Here is a 25,008-nt window from a genome sequence, read left to right as displayed (position 1 = left end):
GCTCCTTAACCTGCCATGTGCCTGGAATGCCCCCAGTTCCTGCAGTCATCATGTTTTACAACAGGCACTCTCAACAGAGATCCCACAGCCTCTGGCAGAACATAAGCCAGAATAATGAGCAGAATGAATCCCAATGTGTACAAAATTCTTGGCCCCATAAAAATCAATTTCTTATTCATAATTAAGCAACTCCTTGAGAAAGGGCAGATTGCTATAGTTATTAAACTATAAATAATAGATAAGGATCCACTTGTTTCATTTTTTATAAATAAAAAATTTTAAACACAAAATAGCACTGTAGTCCTGATCGGTTTGGCTCAGTGGATAGAGCGTCGGCCTGCGAACTGAAGGGTCCCAGGTTCGATTCCAGTCAGGGGCATGTACCTTGGTTGCAGGCATATCCCCAGTAGGGGGTGTGCAGGAGGCAGGTGATAGGTGTTTCTCTCTCATCGGTGTTTCTAACTCTCTATCCCTCTCCCTTCCTCTCTGTAAAAAATCAATAAAATTAAAAAAAATAGCACTGTAATTGGTGTTTCTTCTGCTTTGTTTCTTATCTGTGACAGCCATGGCCAGCCAAACCAAGCAGGTTTTACAATTGTTATAGCCACTCTATATTGTGTTTCTCCTTAAAATGTATTTTTATTTAAAATGTATCCTTAAGAGCAGAATGACAAAACCACACTAGATGGGGAGAAAAGTAACTAGAAGCACTGGCCATACAGGTCACAAGATGTCATCCTGTGGGCCTTTCTGTTTTCAAATTGGGTTTAGGGAGCAAAGCTGAGAACAGAGGTTGCTAAATGGCTCTGTACTAAAGAGTAGCAGGGCTCCCAGCAATTAGAATCCCACACCTCCCAGCTGGCTCATGGGCAACAGAACCAACTCATTCCTCCAATCCCTACTCAGTGGTGGGGAAGAAAGGGGTTCATCCTTGGAGAAGGTTCAGTGCTTGAGGTCTGAAGCTACTACCTCTCCCCATGGGGGTGCCACCTTTTCCCTAAGTCAAGTGGAAAGGACTCCACTGGAATCACCCACATGCACAGGGGCTGCTTGCAGGAAGAGGGCTCACAAGCTCATTCCCCAGTAAAGGAGGCTGTAGAAGGGCCAAGGCTCTCATACAAAGATGGCTGCTCAGAGTGGGGACACGCAAGATTACAGGCACTGGCCTAGAGATTCCTGGAAGGAGTCAGGCGAGCCTACTGTGTCAGCAGAACTTGAGGTTCCTTGGTGTAGTGTGTTTAGGGAGTGAGCAGGGTGAGCCTACCCAGTGCAGTTCTCCATGACTCATGAGGGTGCTCAGAGATACCCCAAGTACAGAAGTTTGGAGGCCAAGAAAAAGGTGAGAGCCACCTAGCTGCACAAGTGGCCCCTGATCCAAGGCATAGAAATGGGCTAAGAATGTGTATAGCTGGCAGTGCAGATAAAAGATGGAGATGGATTCTCAGCAAAATGGGAGTGCCACCATGTGGCATCAGGTAGAGTGACTAGGCAGGAAGAAGAGTGAGGCCAGGGACCCCTGCCTACCACAGACAAGCAGTTGGCCACATAAGGTGGAGAGCTCGGCTCCCCATTCCACGCCCAGGCCTCCAACAGCAGGGGTGCTGGTACACAGAGGGAGGAGAAGGAGCATCCCTTCTGCCTCTCCTGTCCAAGTCATCAGCTTGTGGCTCTAGAATATTCTGTAGTGAGGAGAGTCTTGCCTTAAAATTTTATATTTTAAGCTGGACAGCACTGAGTTGTAATAACTGAAGGAGATTAAATAATGGAATTTGACCAAGATATGAATGGAACTACACATTCAGCACAAAGAGGGACTTGATGTAGTACAGTTGAAAACAGTGATCAGAAAAAGTAAATAATTTCATATATATTCCCAACTAATCAAAACTTATTTAATAAACTGGTGTCAGTAGTTAGAAAATGTTTATTAGGAATCAGAGATTTGACAGAGAAAATGGAAGTTCCTTTGTAATTTGGCTATAGCAATCATTTTCTCATTTTTTTGTGTGTGTTTTTTTAATTTTTAAAAATATATTTTTATTGATTTCAGAGAGGAAGGGAGAGGGAGAGAGAGATAGAAACATCAATGGTGAGAGAGAATGATTGATTGGCTGCCTCCTGCACACCTTCTACTGGAGATCCAGCCTGCAACCCGGGCATGTGCCCTTGACCAGAATCGAACCGGGGACCCTTCAGTCAGCAGGCCGATGCCCCATCCACTGAGCCAAACCAGCTAGGGCCATTTTCTCATTTTTTTAATGATTAAATTCATAGAAATTCTGAAATGAATACAATGTGTTTGCTTTTATTTTAAAAGTTTCAAGTAACATTAATTTTACATTAATAAAGGTGGTAAGAGTGGCCTGTGGGCAGAGAGGCAGGTTGTCCTAACCAGGTGCCCAGGACAGTGGGCTATGGGGTAGGAGGACCAATCAGAGGAGTGTCTTTCGGAAGAAAAGGTGTCCCAGGAGCGTGAGATGGTGGGTAGTGTCTGTGAGTAATTGTGGGGCAAGTATTTTAACAGTTGCAGTGAAGAGTAACAGGAGTGGAGGGCATTAGAAACTGGGTGACCTTGTGAAAGCTTGCAAGAATGAGGAGAGAGATGACTCTGTGGGATCCAAGATGGCAAGGTGGTCAGAGTTATGGAGGGGATAGCATTGGTGGCAGTGATGATGGCACCATTTATAGAAGACTTTCCATGTATCATTTCATTTTCACTGTCATCATAATTGCAATAACTTCTTTTCTTCTTTCTCCTCTTCGTCTTCTCTCTGCCTCTCCTTTTTCTTCATCACTATCTTTTACTGAGCATTTGTGCCCCACATCATTCTACGCAAAACAATTTTTAAGTTCTAGTGACCCCTGATACTCAGAGATCCTAGACAGGGAGCATCAGTCAGAGTGTGAGAGAGACAGGTGCTGACAGTTCTTCTTTCTTATTTTAAATTTTATTGTTTAACAGTTCTGCTTTGATTGAGGTGCTAATTAGACATCTAGTCTGAGGTACTTCTTTTAGAACTAAACTAGCTCTTAGTTCAAAAGAGAGTAGGGGAGCAGTAAGAGGAGGAGAAAGGTGAGGGGCAGGTGGAGGAATAAGGGGAGGAGGAGAAGGAATGGGTCATTTGCAGAAGGATGATTTACTTAAGAAATGCTTATCTAGTTCTTACTATGTGCCAGGTACCATTTCAAGTACTTTATAAACAACAATTCATTGAATTTTCATAGCAACCTTATGCAATAGGTACCATTATTATCATCCTCATTTTGTAGAAAACTGAGTGCATAAGTTTAAGTAACTTGCTCAGGGTCACACAACCAGCATGTGGTGGAGCTGATGTTTGCTCCCAGATCTTAGATTCTGGTTCTGTACCCCTACTGCCACCTGAGCTGCCAAGATGGCTCCCTGCAGGATGTTATCAAGATGGGAGATGGGCTGTTGGAAAACTCTGGAGTTGTGATCCTATCGTGAATCTTAAACGACACAGTGAACAATACAACTGTTCATGTTGCTTTCATCAAAGGAATTTAGGACATTTCTTCCATTTCAGAATGTTTGAATAAGAGGTACTGTACACATTTATTTCTTAGAATGGATATACTATGCTGTCATCAAACTAGTTTTTGCTGAATAATCTATTCTTGAACTGAATGAATCAATAACTACTTATTTCCAATTAATGAGAGGAATATTTAAATAGGAATATTTGTAGTCATGTTATTTTCAAGAATTTGGGTTCCATCCTTCTCAAATACTCTTTCCCAGAAATCTCAGGATTGTATATCCTTCATCTCCAGTCTGTGCTATAAACAGTGCCTCTTCAGAGTGGGTTCCAAGGAGCAAACCCCACACCAGTCAGCAGAAAGTCCACACCTTCCCCTTCTCTCCTTTCTCTGCTACTTGCATCCACTAATAGTTCAAGCATCTCCCTTGGTGCTAGGGAGGAGGTGATTCCTTTTTAAGACCAAAGGGCTGAAACTGCTGGAATATGATATTTCTTCCTCTCTTGGGTTGAAGTTGGAGAACTCTACACATACTACCCAAACTACTCTTGGTGGTTTTGACAACATCTTCTGCAGCTGCTGCTCCTCAATCCAGTGGCTTCATGCTGCAGCTGGAAACCAGAGCCCAGGGGGATGCCTCCTTCACAGGGGATCAGTGAGGAACAACTCCTGAATCTGTGTGTCAAGAGATGCAACTGCCCTAGACCATCAGGCTCCGTTCTTTTGCCTCACTCCTCACCAGAAGCCAGGGGGCTTTGCCTGCAGTGTCCCCCACTAAACCTGGGGCAATGCACCTCAATATCAGTCTCCTGGCCTGTTTTTGGCCTGAGGCCTATCACTACTGAGGCTGCTGAGAACCTGACTTCCCTCCTTGATCCACAGAACCAAGTGCTGTGCATTAAATATGACAACTTTTGGCCTCATTTCCATGGCCATTTCCTCCCTGCAGACCCTTCTGTTCCCATGCAGCAGGGACTAGACCAGCCGTGGGCAAACTACAGCCTGCGGGCTGGATCCGGCCCGTTCAGCTGTTCTATCCGGCCCACGGAGCCGAAAGAGCGAAGGGTTCTCTTGCTCTCCCCTCCGCTCCTTCACCAGCAGCAGTGTTAACATGGCAACATCGGGAAACATGGCCGCAGCTCCTTCTTCTTAGTGGGCGGATTTATATCCGCCCATTCAGTAGAAGGAACAACCTCTCAATCTTCCAGAGGTTCCTTGTAATGCGCGCGACGCGTCTCCCGACATCACCCTGGGGATGCGTAGACACGTTATCGTGGTGATGTAGGGAGACACGCCCCTGGAGAGCACAGTATCAGAGCCTTTCTGAGGTAAGATTAAGAGCTCTACTCAAACACAATTTTTTCCTGTTCCCTCATTCTGTACATCACAATGACTTGTTAATAAAACAACAAATACTTTCAGCTTTTAGGGCTTGTATCCACTGCAGTTTTTTTTCCCACTGCGGACGCACGCAGCAGGGAAAAAGACACACAGAGGACATGTCACACTAGCCATGCTGCGGCTGCATTTTTTTGCTGATACGGATGCGGTATCAGTAATGCTACCGTGGCCACTAACCGCATGTGTTAGCGGCAAAACAAATGCATTTTGCGCTGCGTTTGCTTCTTCCCCTTGCGCCTGTAAAAATGCGTGCTACAGGGCATTAGTGTTAACATGCACCACTGCCCATTAGCATCAATGCAAACATGATGGAAACCTGTGTACCCTGCATTAACCCTAGCTGCGCTGCATTGCAGTACTGCACCACACTGCAACGGCAGCACGGCTAGTGTGAACGAACCCTAATTCAGTGGGTTGAACAAAAAGATTGTATAGAAATGTGATGAACTAAAGATTTTATTACAAAATCGCTTAATTTCAGCGTTTCAGAAGTAATTGGACAAATGAAATACTGAAAATCAAATGTTCATATCTAATACTTGGATGAAACCCTTTCCTGGTAATGACAGCCTGAAGTCTTGTACTTATGGACATCACCAGATGCTGGGTTTTCTCCTTTGTAATGTTCTGCCAGGCTATCACAGTAGGGGTATATATATAAATATCCTACCATTTCCAGCTTTTAATAAGAAAAACTGTTGCAATGGGCATTTAAAAGTGGCACTTGGTTGTTTTTATAGAGTCCAGTGGATGCAATCTGACATTGATAATGGGCTCTTTCACACTATGTGCACTGCGGCTGTTTTTTGCCAGTAATGGAAGTGCTAGTGGTAACTACTGGTTACCCATGTTTTGCACTGCCCTAGCACCTCCTGTACAAGTGTGTCTGGAAGACACAGCAATGTGCAGCTATGTGTGTTACCATAAACAAAGGGCCTGTGTGAAAGATACACAGGTTTCCTATGGAGGAAAGGGGTTGTTCTCTATGGTCAGGGTGTGCCTCTGTCCCATGTCTGAACTTTTTCAGATGATTTTGTTATATATATATATTTTTAGAAGACCAAAAATGTTATAGTAGAGCAAATTTAATCACTTGTTTTTATACTTTACTGTCTTATTTTAGTAAAGAATTTAATAAGAGAATGGTACTGTTAGTTTTAGCCCAATATTAAACATGAGTGGACCAAAGAAAAGGAAAGTGGACAGTGAATGCCGAGTGTTTAAGAGGGAGTGGACAACAAAACATTTTTTCACCGAAGTCTGATCAATGCCAGTATGTCTGATATGCCAGGAAACACTTGCAGTCTTCAGAGTACAATCTCAGCGATCACTTTGCCACAAAGCATGGCAACTATGCTAGCAAGCACTCACCTCAAGAACGGGAGGCTACTGCACAGAGGTTGATGGCTAAATTACAGGATCAGCAAAATGTCTTTCACAGACAAACTGCAATTCAAGAGAAAACTACCAAAGCAAGTTTTATGCTATCATTCATATTAGCAAAAGCTAGCAAACCTCTCTCTGAAGGCGAGTTTTTGAAAGAATTAGAGACAGCAGGTCTCTTGTGTCCAGAGAGCAAAGGCAAGTTTGAAAAACTCAGCTTATCGTGCAGGACAGTGACTCGTCGAGTGGAACTGATTGATGAAGACTTGGCCAGCAAGTTAAATAGTAAGGCAGAGTTCTTTAAGTTTTATTCACTAGCATTGGATGAAAGTAATGACGTAAAGGACACTGCTCAGCTCTTAATTTTTATTTGAGGGATTAGTGACAATTTTGAAATTACGGAGGAGTTTTTAGCCATGGAGCCACTAAAAGGAAAAACACGGGGAGAGGACTTGTATGACCGGGTGTCTACTGTCATCGAGAAAATGAAGCTACCATGGAGTAAACTTGCTAATGTCACAACAGATGGATCTCCAAATTTAACTGGAAAAAATGTTGGACTGCTAAAAAGAATTCAGGATAAAGTGAAAGAGGAGAACCCTAACCAAGATGTTATTTTTCTTCACTGTATTATTCACCAGGAATCATTGTGCAAGTCTATATTACAACTTAATCATGTTGTTAATCCAGTCGTAAAGCTTGTTAATTTCATTCGAGCAAAGGGACTTCAGCACCGACAGTTTATTAAGTTTCTGGAGGAAACTGATGTGGATCACCATGACTTACTTTACCACTCTCGTGTCCGCTGGTTGAGTTTGGGCAAAGTTTTCCAACGAGTGTGGGAGCTCAAAGAAGAGATTGGTGCATTTTTGAAATTAAAGGGGAAGTCTGATGAATTTACTGAGCTGAGTAACAAGCATTGGCTGTGTGACTTTGCATTTGCTGTAGATATATTTTCACATTTGAATGAGCTAAATGTGAAGCTACAGGGAAAAGATCAGTATGTACATGACATGTACACTAATGTGAAAGCCTTTAAATCAAAGCTGATTTTCTTTTCCAGACAAATTTCAGACAAAGTCTTCACTCATTTTGCCACACAGAAGACCATCCAAAACGTGAAGAAATACAGCAAATCACTGGATGACCTGCATGCAGAATTCTGTCATCGGTTTTCTGATGTTGAAAAAATTGACCAGTCACTTCAACTGGTGGCCTGTCCTTTGTCACAAAACCCTGAAACAGCACCAGAAGAGGTGCAACTGGAACTCATCGATCTTCAGTCTGACTTTGTCCTAAAGGAGAAATTCAGCTCTCTTGAACTAAGAGACTTTTATGCTTCACTTAATGAAGCCACTTTTCCAAACATCCGGAGGATGGCACAGAAGATACTGGTGCTGTTTGGGTCAACCTATGTTTGTGAGCAGACATTTAGCGTCATGAACATCAACAAAGCCCCTCACAGATCCAGCTTAACTGACGAACACCTCAGATCTATCCTGAGAATAGCCACAACAAAACTAACTCCAGACTTTGATGCATTAGCTAAAAAAGGAGACCAACAACACTGTTCCCACTGAAGTTGATGTTTTAAAGACCAAAAACCTTTCAACCCAGTCTACATTGCCATCTACATCTACGTCCCGGGCATAATTTGGAAGTTGCACTGAAGAAAATGTTTAATTTACTGTTTACACATTTTGTTCTTTTCTATTTGTTTTAGTTTTAAATTATTTTATTATATTTAAGTTTAATTTGAAAGGCTTTTGTACCTTTCCTTTGTTAGGCAATTTTATTTTGCCTTTGCTGTCTTCAGTATAAGGTATGTTATTGTGCTATGATTCCTCCATTTTTTGAAGTTTCAAATTATAATAATTAGTGTTTACATTCTTCTTGTTAAAATGTTTGAAATGAATGAAACTATTGAAATAAAAAAAAATACCGTACCCTTTTATGTAATGATGTTTACTTTGAATTTATATTAGTTCACACAAACACTGCATCCATGCTTTTGTTCCGGCCCTCCAGTCCAGTTTAAGAACCCATTGTGGCCTTCAAGTCAAAAAGTTTGCCCACCCCTGGACTAGAACCTCTGCAGCAACCTGGAGCTGGTGTCCAGGAGAGAGACACTCTGGTCTGCCTGAGGTTCAGCCACAGCACTTTTCTCTATGGCACTGGGAGCTGGTGCAAGTCCCTAGCAGAACAGCATCAATGATGACAGTATTCGCTGAGTGTCTATTTTTCATGCACATAATCAGCACTCTGTGAATGGCCCAAAAATCACAAGATAAGGTATAGTTTTAAATGTACCTCACATCCTCACACATACCAGGGGGATAAGTACTATTCTCATTTTCATTTTACAAACTTTGAAATAGTCTGCCTGTGATGAAGTACTTTCCCAAGGCCATACAGCCAATAAGGGCCACATCTTTGAGGCTCAAAGTAAGAGTCACAAGTGTCACCTTCAAGCTTGGGTTGATGACCCTAAAAGTACTCACAACATGACTACACATAGTCAATATCTGAGAAAAACCTTGTAGCTTTTGCAAGCCTCCTTCCTTCCTGCATTTCTTCCTTCTTTCCTTTCTATGTCCCATTTGGCCTAACTTCATCCCATTAGCTGTATACAGCCTATGGCATTCAAGGAGGAAAAGACCCAAAAGCTTAAAGTCTGGGAGCAGAAGCCAGTACTGAGTGCAGGTTCCCTGAGAAGCACTGAGTTGCAAGGGAAAAGGGTGGGCCCCCAATTCATTCTGCTCTCAACTCCCATGTAGAAGGTGTTGTCCATGTTCCATCCAGGTGTGAAATTAAAGGTTCTGGGACTGACCTCTAGTTTATTAATTTTACTTTAAAAAGTAGAAAGGAAAATGCCGAGAACCAATTCCAGCATGTAATAATTACAAGAGTTTTACCAAAAGGTTGGTGAAGCTTGGGGAGCTCAACAGGGTTGAGTCACATGTAGTTTACTTGGTGGAAATGGCTAAAAGGCACTTCTCCCAAACCTCAAACCTGAATAGGATTGTTAACTGCCAGACAACTCAGGGCATTTTATTGCCTCCTGTTGGCCAAACACCTGAACAGTTGTAAGCTATTCCCAAAACTGACAATCTCTGTAAACCCTTTGATACCATACCCTTTGAAATGTATATTTCCACCTCACCTTGGGACAAATTGTGTTTAATAAAAGCACAGGTCCTTGGTCAAGGAGGAGAGCCTTCTAGCTCCTTCAACTGGAAGCTCCTCTGACCCCCAATGACTTTCAAAACTATCTTTCGTCCACGGACTCCTTCTTAATCATCTACGCGCAGCCCCTTTCTCCAGAATGCTGAACCCTTTGTAAGGCTTGGAAAAAGAACCCCGGCAATTGGCGCCTGAACGTGGGACCTAACCCTGAAAGTACCAACATTAATGGAGTGTTTCTGGAGAAAGAAGGATTCACCTGAGTGGAAAATATCACCGGACCTGGTGGTGGAAAGTTCACTGTGCGTAGAGCTCATGTCAGCTTCGGAACCCTGCGGATCTGCAAGTGCGTGATACTTTGTGTTTCAGTCAGATTATTATGGGGAAGAATTTGGCAAATAGGCAAAATTATAAAGAAACTGGAATATCAAAAGGTACTTTTTAAAATCAGGCTGAAAAAAGAGTACCGTGGTCATCTTTAATATGGTTTCTTGTTCAAATCATGAAAAACCTAATTTGTTTTGAGGATGGGAAATCTGTATTTTCTAAAAAGCCACCAGATCCTCTGCCCCTGGAGAGGAGAGACTGGGCCGCTACAGAGATTAAGGCCATCAGCTCTCTCCCCAGGAGATTACTCATGCAATACCTTCCCTGGCTGGTGTGCACAGTGGTTAGAGCACATAGACAGGTTTGATTCCCATTCAGTGGCACATACCTGGCTTGCAGGTTCAATCCCCACCCCAGTGGGCATGTGAGAGGCAACCAATCTATGTGTTCCTCTCACATTGATGTTTCTCTCTCTCCCTCTTCCTCTCTCTCTCTTCCTCCCTTCTTCCCTCTCTCTCTAAAAATCAATGGGAAAAATATCCTCAGTGAGGATTAACAAAAAAACAACAAATAAGCATGCAATACCTGACTATTTAGTCAGGGGTAACAATTTCTTTTCCTTAGATTGTCAAAAAAATGACAACAGCCAACAAAAAATGGCCATCTGTTGTGAATGAATCAAAATTAAGCCTATTTTTATTGTTAGATCGGCAAAAATACTTTTTTTGGTATGCCACATAATTTTAGTAATTAGTTTATGTGTGCCACGAGATGAAAAAGTTTAACAATTGCTAGCCTAGACATAAACTCCTTAGGAGCAGTAGCACATCTTATAACTTTAGTAATCCTAAAATCTTTGGGAAAGAGCAGAGACAAAATAAATGTTTAATATCTATATGATGACCATTATTTTAATAAGATTCCATTAAATAATGGTAGAAAGAATTAGAAGACAGAATTTACATTAATAAATTAAATTTACCATTTTCAGAATTGCCCTCTATAGAACTTTACTCTAAGGAAATATAGACAAAACTGTTGCCTTGGATCTGGGTTTGGCAAACATTTTATTTAATCAATGACAAACAATATGTAAACAAATGGGTCTGGCTATATCTCAATAAAACAGTATTGACAAAAACACAAGGCCTGTGGGGCATAATTTGCCAATTCTGTGCCTTATATTATTGACTCTGTGAGAACATTTAAAACAAAACAAAAATTTCCTTTCCAAAATGGTGACAGAGTAAGTGGAAGCTACACTGGCACACTCCCAGGACTAAGCTAAAATTAGAACTAATTATCAAAACCATCATGAATAATCAACTGAAGACTAGCTTGAGAGAACTCTGATAGCCAAGGATGAAAAGTAGAGACTGGTAGGAAGTACAAAAGTACCAAAGGGCTGGCCAGGCTTCCACAGACATCAACTGAAGTTCCAGAGGGATATCTCAGCTTTGTGTTTTCCCACTGACAACTCTGGGATCTAGACCCCAAGCTGGGATCCCAGCCCAGAGCACCAGAACTGAGAAAGGTCCCCATATAATATCTGCCTGTGAAAAGCAGCAGGATTGATATGGCTGGAAATGCAGGCACCCACTTAAAGGGCCAGCACACAAAATTTTGTGTGCAGCCATTCACCTTGGGCTCTGGCAGAGGGAAAGCAGAGTAAACTAGAGCTGTGTGAGCAGAATCCAGGTTTGGAGTCTCTGGGTTAGAGCTCAGAAGCCAGACACCCCAGTTACCTGTCTGAAGTCATTCCCTCATATTGCAGGGGACATCTTTCTCCATCAGACCTTTACCACACAGGGAGCTTTTGCTTTGGAGGGAAGCAATTGCCCCACCCTATTGGAAAACCCCTTGTCCCACCCTGTGGAGTTTCTGAGGCCCATTAGGAGACTGAGAATAACAAACAGCATGCAGGCAGAAGAAATTGCCCCATCCTGTTGAAAAACCTCTTGCCCCACTCTGTGCTCAATAACCTGAGTTTAATCAAGACTAAATAATAATCAGACTGCAGATAGAGGCAGGTCTCTGGAGGCTTTGAGTCTTTGCCTGATCTAATTCAGGGCCTCGGGCTAGGGAAAGCAGACCTTAGTGCACATCTTGGTCCATTCCAAAGGCACCTGGACCCAGTAGAGGGAACCACAAGCTATGGATTGCTTATAGCTCCAAACAGGGTTTCAGGGCTAGTAAAAATAGCTTATGACCCTATCCTCCACTAGATATTGGGAGTCATAACAGATCACAAACCCAAACAGGCAGCTAAAATGGGGCGACAAAAAAAAAAAAAAAAAACACAACAAAAAACAAAAAAACCACAAGCCCCAAATGAAAGAACAAGAGAATTCTCCAGAAGAAGAGCTAAATGAAATGGAGATAAAAAGTTTATCTGATATAGAGTTCATAATAATGATGGAAAAGATGCTCAAGAGCATAAGAAAATATATGGTAACTATGAAAAAAAAGATCAGTCGGAAATAAAGAATGACATAATACAAATAAAGAACACATTGGAATGAATACACAGTAGATTAGAGGAAGCCATGGATCAGATCAGTGAGTTAGAAAACAGGATAGGAGAAAAATTACTCAATCAGAGAACCAAAAAGAAAAAACAGGAGGACAGCTTAAGGGGACAATGTGAAATGTAACAATATTAGAATAGCAGATGTGCCAGAAGAGGCAGAAAGGGAGAAAAGAATAGAGAATGTCTTTGAAGAAATAACGGCAGAAAACTTCCCTAACCTGGTGAAGGAAAAAGTCAAACAAGTTCAGGAGACCCAGAGAATCCCAAGCAAGAAGAACCCTAACAGGCCTATGCACAGATACATCATAATTAAATGCCAAAAATTAAAGACAAAGAGATAATCTTAAAGGCAGCAAGACAAAAGCAATTTGTTACGTACAAAGGAGCTCCCATAAGGCTGTCAAGATGATTTCTCATCAGAAACTATACAGGCCAGAAGGGAATGTCATGAAGTATTCAAGATAATGAAAAGCAAGGATCTGAAACCAAGGTTATATCTAGCAAGGCTATCATCCAAAATAGATAGTGAAATAAAGAGCTCCCTGCCACACACAAAAAAAAGGCTAAAGGAATTTATTACCACCAAACCAGAACTGCAAGAAATGCTAAAGAGATTGCTGTAATGAGAAGAAATAGAGAGAGAAACATAGGCCTGCATGGTTAATTTTAACCCTGTCTACATAAGAAAAAGAAGATAAACTAATTTGTCATTTTTCAAACATACACATTCAAAAAATCTACTTTATTATATAATAGACTTTCATCTTTAATGGACACCCCCTTGTCTGAATTAGTCTGTTATATGGAGCTTTTACTGTTCTTTTGCCTTGAAGAGCCCTCAACTCATCTGCCTTCTTGCCTTTGCTTACATGCCTTCCACAGCCTGGAATACCTTCTCCTCATCACTGTCTGCTAACTTGCTTTGGTGCTCAAATGCCACCTCCTCTGTTCTAAAATAGTGTCCCTTTCCTCATTTACACCATTCAAAGTTGTGCATCTCTCACAAAATTTACTCAGCACCATGGCTAGAGCTAGTTGTTATCTGTTAGGCTTCTGGCCTAGGTATGCCTGGCATACGTTCAATAAAATGTTTAGTGACTTATATTCTGCTTCAATTCTCTATTCCCTTCCCTGCCTGCACCCACACCTGGCACCTAATGTATCCCCTGGCATGTTTCAGACTCCCAGTACCCAGAGGATTTTAGGTTGCACACAGGTAAACTTTAAAAAACCTTAATAATTATATAATATCATATTGATTAAAAATAAATATAATTAGCACATTAAACCTATTATTTCATAAATATGTTTTAATAAAAGTTTTTGCATTTGAATAAAAATGAGTTGATTTAAAGAAAAATATTGCATAAATAATGCTACATGATATGGCCAACTTTGGGACAGGGAAAATACTTTGGGGAAGTGGAGCTGGGAGTGAGGGGGTGTGTTCTGAGGATTGCATCTGCTGGGAGTGGCCTCAGGAATTAACAAAATTGTTTACCTAACTGAGTTACTGTGCAAACCTTTGTTTGAAAGGCAGAATGCAAATGCAATCTTTTCTCATCACTACTGTTTCTTCGTTGGAGTAAAGAGATGTGCTGGTGAATGTCAACTCTCATCTCCAGCTTTGCAGCCTTGAGCATCAGGTTTCTAATGACCATGGGTCCACACCCTTCCCAGGGCCCAAAGCACCCAAATATGAATTCCTTTTTTTTTTTTTTTTTTCTGCAGAGCACAGCTCTTTACGTAAAGAAAACTATTTCAAAGGCAATTCTCTTCTGGCATACATCTCAGGGCTCCATTCTAGATCCACATTCATCCTCCTTATCCAATTACGTGATCAAAGCCGAAGTGCTTGTCCTACTTTAGGGGTTTAAAAACATCCAGGGATTAGGGAGAGGTGGGGGAAATAAGAGATCAACTGAAGGACTTGTATGCATGCATATAAGAGTAACCAACGGATGCAAAACATTGGGGGGTGAGGGCATGTATGGGAGTGGGGTGGGGGGGGCAATGGTAAGATATGTACACATATACCTTAATAAAAATTTGAAAATAAATAAATAAATAAATAAATAAAAACATCCAGGGAAAAACCATGAGCATTTAAAATTACCTTATTTTTTTCTTTTTGCCCTAGCTGGTTTGGCTCAGTGGATAAAGCGTCCACCTGCAGACTGAGGGGTCCCAGGTTCAATTCTGGTCAAGGGCACGTGCCCGGGTTGCTAGTTCGATTCCCAGTTGAGGACAAGCAGGAGGCAGCAGATCAATGATTCTCTCTCATCATTGATGTTTCTATCTCTCTGTCTCTCTCCTTTCCTCTCTGAAATCAATAAAAAATATATTTAAAAAAATAAAGCTACTTTTTAAAAAAAATGTTACACATCTTCCTGTGGGGGAATTGGAATACACTCCCTGTTCTCTTAACTATTCTCCAGCCGTAAAAAGTCATGTGGGAGAGTTAACATGGGCAATCCCAGCCATGAACAATTAGGTTATATCTCCAGCCAGGTGTTTAGTGGGCTTGCTCTCACTGCCACACAGTCCCTCCCACTAAAAGACCTCTTATTAAAATTAAAACAGAGAAAAATCTGCAGCATTACTTCATAAGGATCCCCCCAACTAGTGGATCTAGCAATCTGCTCATTTTAATGCTATGATATGGAGCTTGTATTTCCTAAAACAGGGCACACCTTATCCTGTATATGAACACTCTCACGTTTGAGACCTTGGTTAAAAAAAAGAAAGAAAGAAAGAAAGCAGCAAATGTAACATCCTCAAAAAGATTTAAGTGAACACATTGCCTACTGGTGGACTGATTTTTCTGTATAGAAAAATTCATGCTGTGATTTTATCAGGCCATAAAAGTGCACTTTAGCAGGAACATTTGTGAATATACAGCAGCACTGATGGTGTATGGCCACTAAATGATTCACAGTTATCTATCTTCTCCACAGATTCCTTATGCACTTACCTTGTTTTAATGCATAGTTTGCTCAAAAAAACAATATTCTTTATGACCCTTCCAATATAAAAATGTTTACTGACTAGCAGCAATATATGGGTACCATGGGGTGGGACTGTAGGAAGGGGAAAGCTTTTTGCTTCTCCACACCTCTCTGTCCTCATCCCTTTCCCCTGAACTCTTTTAACCAGTACCTAACCTTATAGAAGAAGATGCCCTTCCAAAAAGTGGGTACTAAATTCTGACTTCAGTACTTAGCTATAAAATAAGATGGAACTCCTGATTAATCTTCACCTTCTTCTCTTTTCAGTTCTATATCCATTTACAGTCCCAAGGGGAATCCAAATGTATTTGACACTGTGGCATTCTTCCAGTCCGTGGGGAATTTCCTGGGGATCTTTGCTGGCTCCTTTGTAATGGGGTCTGCGTATGCTGCTGTTACTGCACTGATATCCTTTGTCTATGTGGGGAAACCTGGGGACGGTGTCTTTGGAATGTTTCAGGAAATGGACAACCACCAAGCCTGTAAATGGCTAGTCTGGTTCAAGGATGATACGCCACTGGGGCCATCTGAATCACCATCCAGGCAGAGGTTGGTACAGGTGACAGAGGGGCCCAGGCTCTCTTCTTGTCCAATTCCAGTTCTATCACTACTGATACTATCTGATCATAAGATATTAACTATCTTAAAAATTATTATCTCAGAAAACAGGTAGGTAGGGTCATCAGGATTGGCTGTATTAGGGTCCAAAGGAAAAAATGAAGGTGAAATGTCAAGAACAAGGCTTAACTGACTGGAAATGATAAAGCAAGTATCCATATCCTCTACCTCCTTTTCAAGCTTGCATCAATCACTAGCTCACAGTGCTGATCAAGCCAAAGGTCATTGTAGGTGTAAACAAGCATCAATGGCTATTTTATGGAAAGGAACCTATAAGCAAGGCAGAAAATATGTCTGCCATATCTGGGCAATCTCATTCCCTCTTTTGTAGCAGAGAGGTGGGAGGATTGGTAGAGCTCTTAGAGGATTTAAGCCAGATAATGAAGCTGCTCTGGTGGGCGGTTCACTTAGAGCAGTTGGATGGGGCAAAATAAGTCAGAGTTGAGGAGCAAAGCCAGAAGGCCAATGTCAAGTGTGAGAGTTTAATGAAGGCCTCAGAGAAGATTAGAGTAAAGGATTAAAAACTAAAAATTTCTGAGGAAAGGAGAAGGAAGAAAGTGTAAGAGGTGTCCAGGCCCCAGGCAAAGAAAAAAATGTTGGGGTCTTTTTCTTTTTTTCTTTTTTTTTTTTAATATATTTTATTGATATTTTACAGAGAGGAAGGAAGAGGGATAGAGAGCTAGAAACATCGATGAGAGAGAAACATCGATCAGCTGCCTCCTGCACACCTCCCACTGGGGACGTGCCCGCAACCAAGGTACATGCCCTCGACCGGAATCGAACCCGGGACCCTTCAGTCCGCAGGCCGACGCTCTATCCACTGAGCCAAACCGGTTTCAGCTGTTGGGGTCTTTTTCAATGGTGACTGACCAGCTACTAAAAGGCTGAGCTCTACTAAGGGTTTCTAAGATATCAGAGTATGAGTAAAACATGGATACTGTCTTCAACTGGTGACAAACTTTGAAAGACAGTCTCTACATAATAGCTGGATAGAAAGTGGATGCCAAAGCCACAGCCAACTTACTAGGACTCTAAAAATTGAAATGGAATGAAGACACTGTGTCTGGAATCATCTAATAGACTCATGACCAATCTCATTATTCTGAAAAATAATTTGAAAAGCAGTATTTACATGCTAAGTTAGACTTCGGCATGTCAGAGGTAGAATATAGGCAAAAGCTATAAGATAAGTGATTCAAGGAAAGTGGGGTGGGACCAAGGTGGCACGTCGAGCATGTGCCTGGGAGGACCACAGCATTTGGGGGGTGAGTGATGGAAGATGAGGGAACACAGGGGGATGGAGTCAGCTGCAGAGCTTTTAGGAGTGTTATTCAAAGGAGGTGACATACTGGAAGTCCTGTTTTAAAACATAATGATAACTGGTATGTAGGGTGATCAGATCAGGGGGATTAGAATCAAGGAAAACTGAGGATAAATTGTAGAGAAAAATCAGGAAGGAAACCAATATTTAGAATAATCTCTAAAACTTAGTGGCTGGTATCTCTTTAAGAGATAAAGAAGGGGAGAGAAACCAAGTCCACTCATGAGCTTTATTCTGAAAACCTTGGAGAATTCCAACTCATTGACAGAAATAAAGTTAAGTCAGAAAAGGTAGGGCTGGTTTCTAACAAAAATACTGATTAATAATTCTACTCAGTATTTATGATATGTCGGGATGCCTACATTTGCACAATAATCATATCACACAGATCCTATTTTTATTGGACACTGAAACTCAGAAAGGGTAAGCTATTGCTCAAGATCATGCAGCTGGTAGGCAGAGCCATGATTCAAAGCCAGGGAGTGAAACCCAGAGACAGGCCATGCTCCTGATTACTACTCTCCATTGCCTCTTAATCCTTAAGTGGAATTATAATGGAGGTCTCAGGTTTAGAGTAATAGTAATGGTGATAATAACATGTAGTAGATGTCAGCATGTGCCAGAAATTTTATGTGTATTTCCTCATTTTAATCAACTCTGTAAAGGCAGGTTATAATTAGCCTTTAACATGGGGAAACTCAGGTCTAGGAGGTTAAATAGCTCACTCTGGGTCACATCTCAGTAATAATTAACATGATAATAATAACATTTGTTGGAAACACTGCTATGTGCCAGCCATTGTCCTTAGTATTTTGCATGGATTATCTCAGACAGCTCATCTAAGAATCTTGGAAGGGAGAGACTGTTACTTCCCCAAGTTTATAGCTGAAGAGGCTATATAGCCAGGACATTTCAGGGTCGGCATTGAAACTCAGGCTTTTGGTTCCAGAGCTGCTCAAGGTGGAGGAGCTGAGCCTGAAGCTCTCCTCTGCCGGATGTGAGGGAATGCATGGACACAAAAGTAAATGAGTCTATAGGGAAGGGGGAAAATTCCCAGAGATTGAAAGTTTGCCATGAATTGGATCAGATATGGACAAAAAGGTGGAGACAGAAGAGATGGCGGCTCAGTCACAGAGGCAAGTCAATCATGCTGCACCTGGTGGCTTTGGCACTCACCAACTCGGTGCATGGGAAATAGGTGCACAGGCATTGCCTGATGGTAACTACCTCCCACTTCATCCACAGGAGGTTAAGGCTCCTTAGGGTGCAGGCCTCTGGATGAACTTGGGGCTTGACCTAGAACTGAACTCCTTTCTGGAGAAGGGTGAAAGAAACAAATGTCCTGTGCCCACCTGATCTCCTGAGACATCTTGGCAACAAAGCAGAAGAGGAAGCCAAATAAACAAGCTTCCCCTGGAAACAAAGCCTATCTCCTGGCAGTGAGAGGGGATGCTGAAAAGGGTCAACTGGCCACCTCTGCTTTCCTCTAGTTAAGAATTACTTACAGATCCTTACTGAATCTATTTCCAGGAAATGATTTTTACAAGACAAATTAATTTAAATCACACTAATAGAAAAACTTGCATATCCCTGTTGCTTACCAGGTACAATCTTCTGAGTGCTTAATGTATACACCCAGGAGGTAGGTTGAATTATCATTCCCATTTTCACATAGGGAAACCAAGGCACAGAGTCACCAAGGGAAATGTCCAAGATGACACAGTAGGTCTGAACCCAGGTGGACTTGACCTCCAAAGGACACACTCTCAATAGTGACATTCTTCCTCTTCTTGGCATTTTGTGCTTCTAATACTTTACAAAACATTTTAATATACTTTGTATTATTTTACTTTTCACCCTTGTATGAGTAGGAATTATTCTCCTTAACAATTCACATAGGATAGAAATGAGACTCAGAGAGGTTAATATATTGCTCAGAAATCACCTGGCCAGTGACTAGCAGAGCCAAGACATGGACTTAGAGCTTCTACCCCAAGGGTCATACTTTTCGCTTCCATGCCCTGCTGCCAAACACCTCTTAATGTGAATTCTTCTTCAGATTTTTTCTAGAAAGATAAAAAATGCAACATTTCATCTCATTTGTCCGAGTGTTTTTGCCTAACCCTGGACACAGTTGTGATGTAAACCTTTCCCACAGATCACATACTCCTAATCATCTCTCCATAACCCATTCTCCACATAGCCTGGGTCACAATGCCTTTGCTTTATTTGCAATATGTAAGCCATTGACCAAGTGTTATTCTGGCCAAAATGAACCTCTGCCTGACCTAGAATTAATACACATTTTGATCAACCCTACTTATACCAAGTGGACATGGTCACTGAATATAATATTGCTCTTGATCCTATTTCCCGCTCCAGGAGAGAAGAGTGTTCCAGGTGCTCTGTCCAAAGAGTAGCCTTTTCCAGGGAGCAATGGCCTCCTTTGGTGCTGACCCACCTGCAGCTTCTCATTTACCCACAATCTGCGGCTTTGTTCTCAGGATCTGCTACAGTCTCCTGAGGGGCATATCCCAAGGCCTAAATTCAAATTCAAGAGGTTGTGTACAGCCGAAACCGGTTTGGCTCAGTGGATAGAGCATCAGCCTGCGGACTGAAGGGTCCCGGGTTCGATTCCGGTCAAGGGCATGTACCTTGGTTGCGGGCACATCCTCAGTGGGAGGTGTGCAGGAGGCAGCTGATCGATGTTTCTCTCTCATCGATGTTTCTAGCTCTCTATCCCTCTCCCTTTCTCTCTGTAAAATATCAATAAAATATATTAAAAAAAAAAGAGGTTGTGTACAGTTCGCTAGTTTCTTCCTCTTAGACACTTTTTCTGTGTTATCTGAACACAAGTTTGTATTTTTATCAGAATGTTAAGCGCCCAGTGAAACAATGAAGCTGTGATGATCTTCACATAGACCCAGGGAGTTACCGTGCTAGCCAGGTCTGAAATCTATTCTCTTACTCAGAAACTAGCACAACCACATCAGTATCTCTCAGCCAAGAAGGAGACTTAGCTGTCAGAGTGGTTGTTTCCCTTAACTTGTCTTCATCACTTAACCAAATTTACCAAACTGCATGAGTTCCCCCTGCTGGAGACGGGCCTGCTCTTCCTCCTGTCTTGGAGCGCCTTCCTGTCTGCGGAGGCTGCAGGCCTCACAGGTGTGTGTCCCACTCAGCCTTCCTGGGGACTCTGGGAGAGACAAATAATGATTCATCCATTTTGTATACAACACCTTAACTGAAAGTCTCCAAAATGCCCTTTCCTCTTCTGTTCTTGCTGGTCAGGAGGGGATGTTGAAATCTACAAATGACTAATTAATAGAGGTGATGGGTAACTTTAGGAATGATTGTTCACAGCAAGTGTCCATGAAAGCAGCCTCTCCAGGATGTGCAAGTGTCCACACAGTGTTTAAAATCTTTGCACACACACTATGGCAGGCCAGAAAACAGCTATGTGAGGCTCCGTTGTTACAGAAGACCAAAGAAAAACCAAGCAATGCTTTAGAGAAAAGGAGTGACACTGTTTATTTATGCTGGTGGACCCAGAGGAATAACTTCCCAAATCTGAGTAAAGTAACATGCAGGGGACTTCTCTTTTATATCTTTCTGGGGTCTTTGTCCCACAAATATGGATTATGCTTCCAGACCTTTTTGCGGCTTTGCAAGAAGGCCCCTAGATGTTGAGGGTCTCTAGGCCATATCTGATGGTCTGGCCTGGCGCCAGCATTAATAACCCTCCCTCTGGTGCAGTGCACTGTTCACTTCACAGTTTTATGGCCTCTGCAACAGGTTCTGCAAGACCAGTTTCTGGAAAAGGGGTGGTGACTTAATTATAGGTTATCAAGAATGTACACTGGGCTTGCTGGCATGGATTCAGATTGCTAACCCCCCACCCACTCCCCCAAATATCAAGGTTATATTAGAATTAGCCTTTTAGCCTCCTCACCACAGCTTAATACCTCTTACCATAGAAAGTCTATATATAGGGTGCTCTGAGGTGAAATAGTTGATAGAGAAAGGGGCAGTCCCTAAGGCCCCCAAGGCCATGGATCAAGTGCTCTAGATTCAGCAATTAGATTGCCTTTCTGCAGCAGTGAGAGTTTGCACTTGGGTAGCTGCAACAATTGGGTGCTTTTCCATGTAGAAGAATCATTATGGCTTCTATAAAATGTCAAAGCTATTTCTTTCTTTTGGCCTCTTTCCTGCTTCTCCTGGGTTTCAATCCCTGATCCTTGATATTCACTACATCTTAACTGACATTCAAGTGGTGAGAATCCCTCTTGAAGTGTTAATTGGTAATAGGATATCTCCCTAGGGTAATTTGTATTTTAATAGTTAGTACTTTAAATATAAATAATAATAAAAGTTGGCATATTGAAAGTGAACTATGCTACCACTGGGTGCTTGCTAACTGCCTTGTAGGAATGTTCTCATTAATTTATAGAAAGATTAAAAGTTAGAAACTATATAAACCTGGTTTACTCACCCAACAGTAAGTGGTAGAGCTGAGTTTTAAAATTAGGAGATTTGATTCCAGAGCCTGGGCTGGTGAGGACCAGGCATCACTACCTTGAATGAAATTTCACCTGTGAAATATGAGGTAGCCCCTAAGAATAGGAAGATATTTGGGCCTCAGGGGTCTGCCTGGTCCATTTGCTCCTAGACTGTTTTTGGCTGTCCTTTGAACATGAATTCTTTGGCAATTTTTTTTAATTGATCTCTATTGTTGAGAGTATTACAGATGTTCCTCATTTTCCCAAAAGCAACAGCCATCACAAGAGACAAGGACACTATATAATACTAAAGGGATCATTTCAACAAGAGGATATAACCCTGGTAAATATATATGCACCCAATATAGGAACACCTAAATTTTTGGAGGAATTTAAGGGAGAGATTGATAGCAAGACAGTCATAGTAGGGGACTTTAACATCCCATTGACATCACTGGATAGATCTTCCAGACCAAAAAACCAACAAGGAAACAGTGACCTTAAATGACACACTAGATCAGATGGATTTAATTGATATTTACAGAACATTTAACCCCAAAGCTGCAGAATATATATTCTTCTCAAGTGCACATGGACATTCTCAAAGATAAAACACATGTTAGGACACAAACTACGTCTCTATAAGTTCAAGAAGATTGAAATCATAGCAAGCATCTTCTGGGATCACAATGGCATGAAACTAAAAATAAACTACAATAAAAAAACTCAAAAACATTCAAACACATGGAGGCTAAATAGTATGTTATTAAACAATGAATGGGTTACCAATGAGATAAAGGAAGAAATAAAAAACTTCCTGGAAACAAATGAAAATGAACACAAAACCACCCCAAATTTTGGCAAAATGTTGGTAATGATGTTTGTCCTATTCTGGGCAGTTGACACAACTTACTGTAGAGCTGTAAGGACCAAGTGATTCCCTCAGGTGTTGAGTGTGTCTGTCACTCACACAGAAAGCCACCTTACTGACCCTTGTATCCAAATCATCCAAGACAAGCTCTGTTATAGTAGTGCCTTACTAGTTGTTAGGGAGGTTGCTGAAGAATTTATGTGTGCCCGAGAAAAAGAACACTAGTGTCCCTTAAATGAAATAATGGAGGTAACAATTTATATCCACCATTCAAAAATTGTTGTTTCCCTTTATTCACATTCTATGCCTTTTTTATCACTTAACATGTTGTAAAATGATGTGAGTAATATTAACAATAAGAGTACATATTTGACCTTTCAGGAAGGTGGTCAAAAAAGTATCTTAACTCACCTGACATTTTTACTCTACTGTTGAACATTGTAATAAAAACACAAATACTCACAGGCACATACACACAAAAATTGTTTGTTTCTGTGTGTGAAAATTGTCTTTCTATTTTCTCATCCATTTCAGCAAGATCTTGTTTCATTAACTATTTTAAAGGTTATGGCCCATGTGTGAATTGCTAATTTATCTGTACCCTGCTCTTTGACCACCCTTTTGAACCTGTTATCCTTATTGGATGCCATGGAGACCACCTCTAAGGAGTCAGCATGATGGGATGGGTGAGTGAATGTGTGGCCCTCAGTAGCAGAAAGGCTCAATTGTCCAAGGCTGCAACCAGGGGCACACTCAATCCAGAGCAGTGCTTCAGATTAAGCAGCATGCCTGATAGACATTCACTTCAAACCAGTCTAGGTGTGAGCATTTTCTATTGCCAGAGACCAAGCCTGCTGAGTTCAAATTACTTATGTGTTTATTCATTAATTATTTAATCCTTTCCTATTTCCAAATTAGATTTGAAACAACTTATAACATGCATATCATGGGACCATTTAGTTAAGGACAAACACTCGAGTGCTTTGGCATAGAGTATTTCTGCAAAATTAGGCAGCTACTTATTGCTGTGGTTTGTCAATAAATATAGCTCTGAGCATTCTAATAGCCAAAGCCAAGAGAGAAACCTGATGAATCATATAGGAAAATAAAACAGCATTATAAAAGGAATTCATACTTATTTGTAAAAATGGACAAACGCTTTTTCTGCTACTAAAATTTTAAGGCAATTTATCACATGCTTTCTTATATAAGAGCCTTTAAACACCACAATGGACAGTATATTTAATAATAGTTTCAAGGAAGATGGAGATTTATTCCTCATGTAGTCATTTCTCATATCAACCTTCAATAAAATCTGAGGGTGTGGTATCAAATTCAGTTCTCTAATTCATGTAATGATAAAAATCTTTCTAGTTCTAATTAACAAGTAAATAAATAAAATGTAAAGCTAAAATACTGTACATAGAAAACCCTAAAGACTCCATCAGGAAATTACTAGACTTAATAAATGACTTTGGCAATGTAGCAGGATACAAAATTAATGCCAAGAAATCTATGGCATTTCTATACACCAACAATGAACTTACAGAAAGAGAGACTGGAAAAACAATCCCATTTACCATCGCGCCAAAAAAATTAAGATACCTAGGCATAAACTTAACTAAGGAGGTAAAAGACCTGTACTCAGAAAACTACAGGAAACTGAAAAGAGACATAGAGGAAGACATAAACAGATGGAAGAACATACCATGTTCATGGATTGCTAGAATCAACATCATTAAAATGCCCAAAGCAATCTATAGATTCAATGCACTCCCCATTAAAATACCAATGGCATATTTCACAGACCTAGAATGAACTCTCCAAAAATTCATCTGGAATAAAAAAAGAGTCTGAATAGCCACAGCAAACCTGAGAAAGAATAACAAAGTAGGAGAGGTCTCAATACCAGATATTAAGCTGTATTACAAAGCCACTTTTCTCAAAACTGCCTGGTACTGGCACAAGAACAGACATATAGATCAATGGAATAGAATAGAGAACCCAGAAATTGACCCAAGCCACCATGCCCAATGAATATTTGACAAAGGAGTCAAGAGCATACAATGGAATCAAGACAGTCTCTTCAATAAATGGTGTTGGAAAATTTGGACAGATACATGCAAAAAAAAAAAAAAAGAAAAAAGAAAAAAGAAACTAGACCACCAACTTACACCATACACAAAAAAACTCAAATAGATAAAAGACTTAAACATAAGACGGGAAGCCATAAAAATCTTAGAAGAATCCACAGGCAACAAAATCTCAGACATATGCCGAAGCAATATCTTCACTGATACAGCTCCTAGGGCAATGGAAATGAAAGAGAAAATAAACAAATGGGACTACATCAAAATAAAAATCTT

General features: G+C 41.0%; 1 protein-coding gene across 1 annotated transcript in view; it reads left to right on the top strand.

Annotated features, from left to right (window-relative positions):
* The window catches only part of SLC9A9 (solute carrier family 9 member A9), a gene marked incomplete at its 3' end in the record, with an annotated part of 980,651 nt that overhangs the window by 519,906 nt on the left and 435,737 nt on the right, over positions 1–25,008 (top strand). The window contains 2 exon segments of the mRNA XM_080654659.1: positions 15,601–15,739; positions 20,332–20,437. Of these exon segments, the coding sequence (XP_080510785.1) occupies positions 15,601–15,739; positions 20,332–20,437 (245 nt within the window).

The sequence above is a fragment of the Plecotus auritus genome (assembly GCF_963455305.1).
Source record: "Plecotus auritus genome assembly, chromosome: 2".
Classification (NCBI taxonomy): Eukaryota; Metazoa; Chordata; class Mammalia; order Chiroptera; family Vespertilionidae; genus Plecotus; species Plecotus auritus.
The sequence above is the reverse complement of the archived record's forward strand: the minus strand, read 5'-3'. Positions and strand labels throughout refer to the sequence as shown.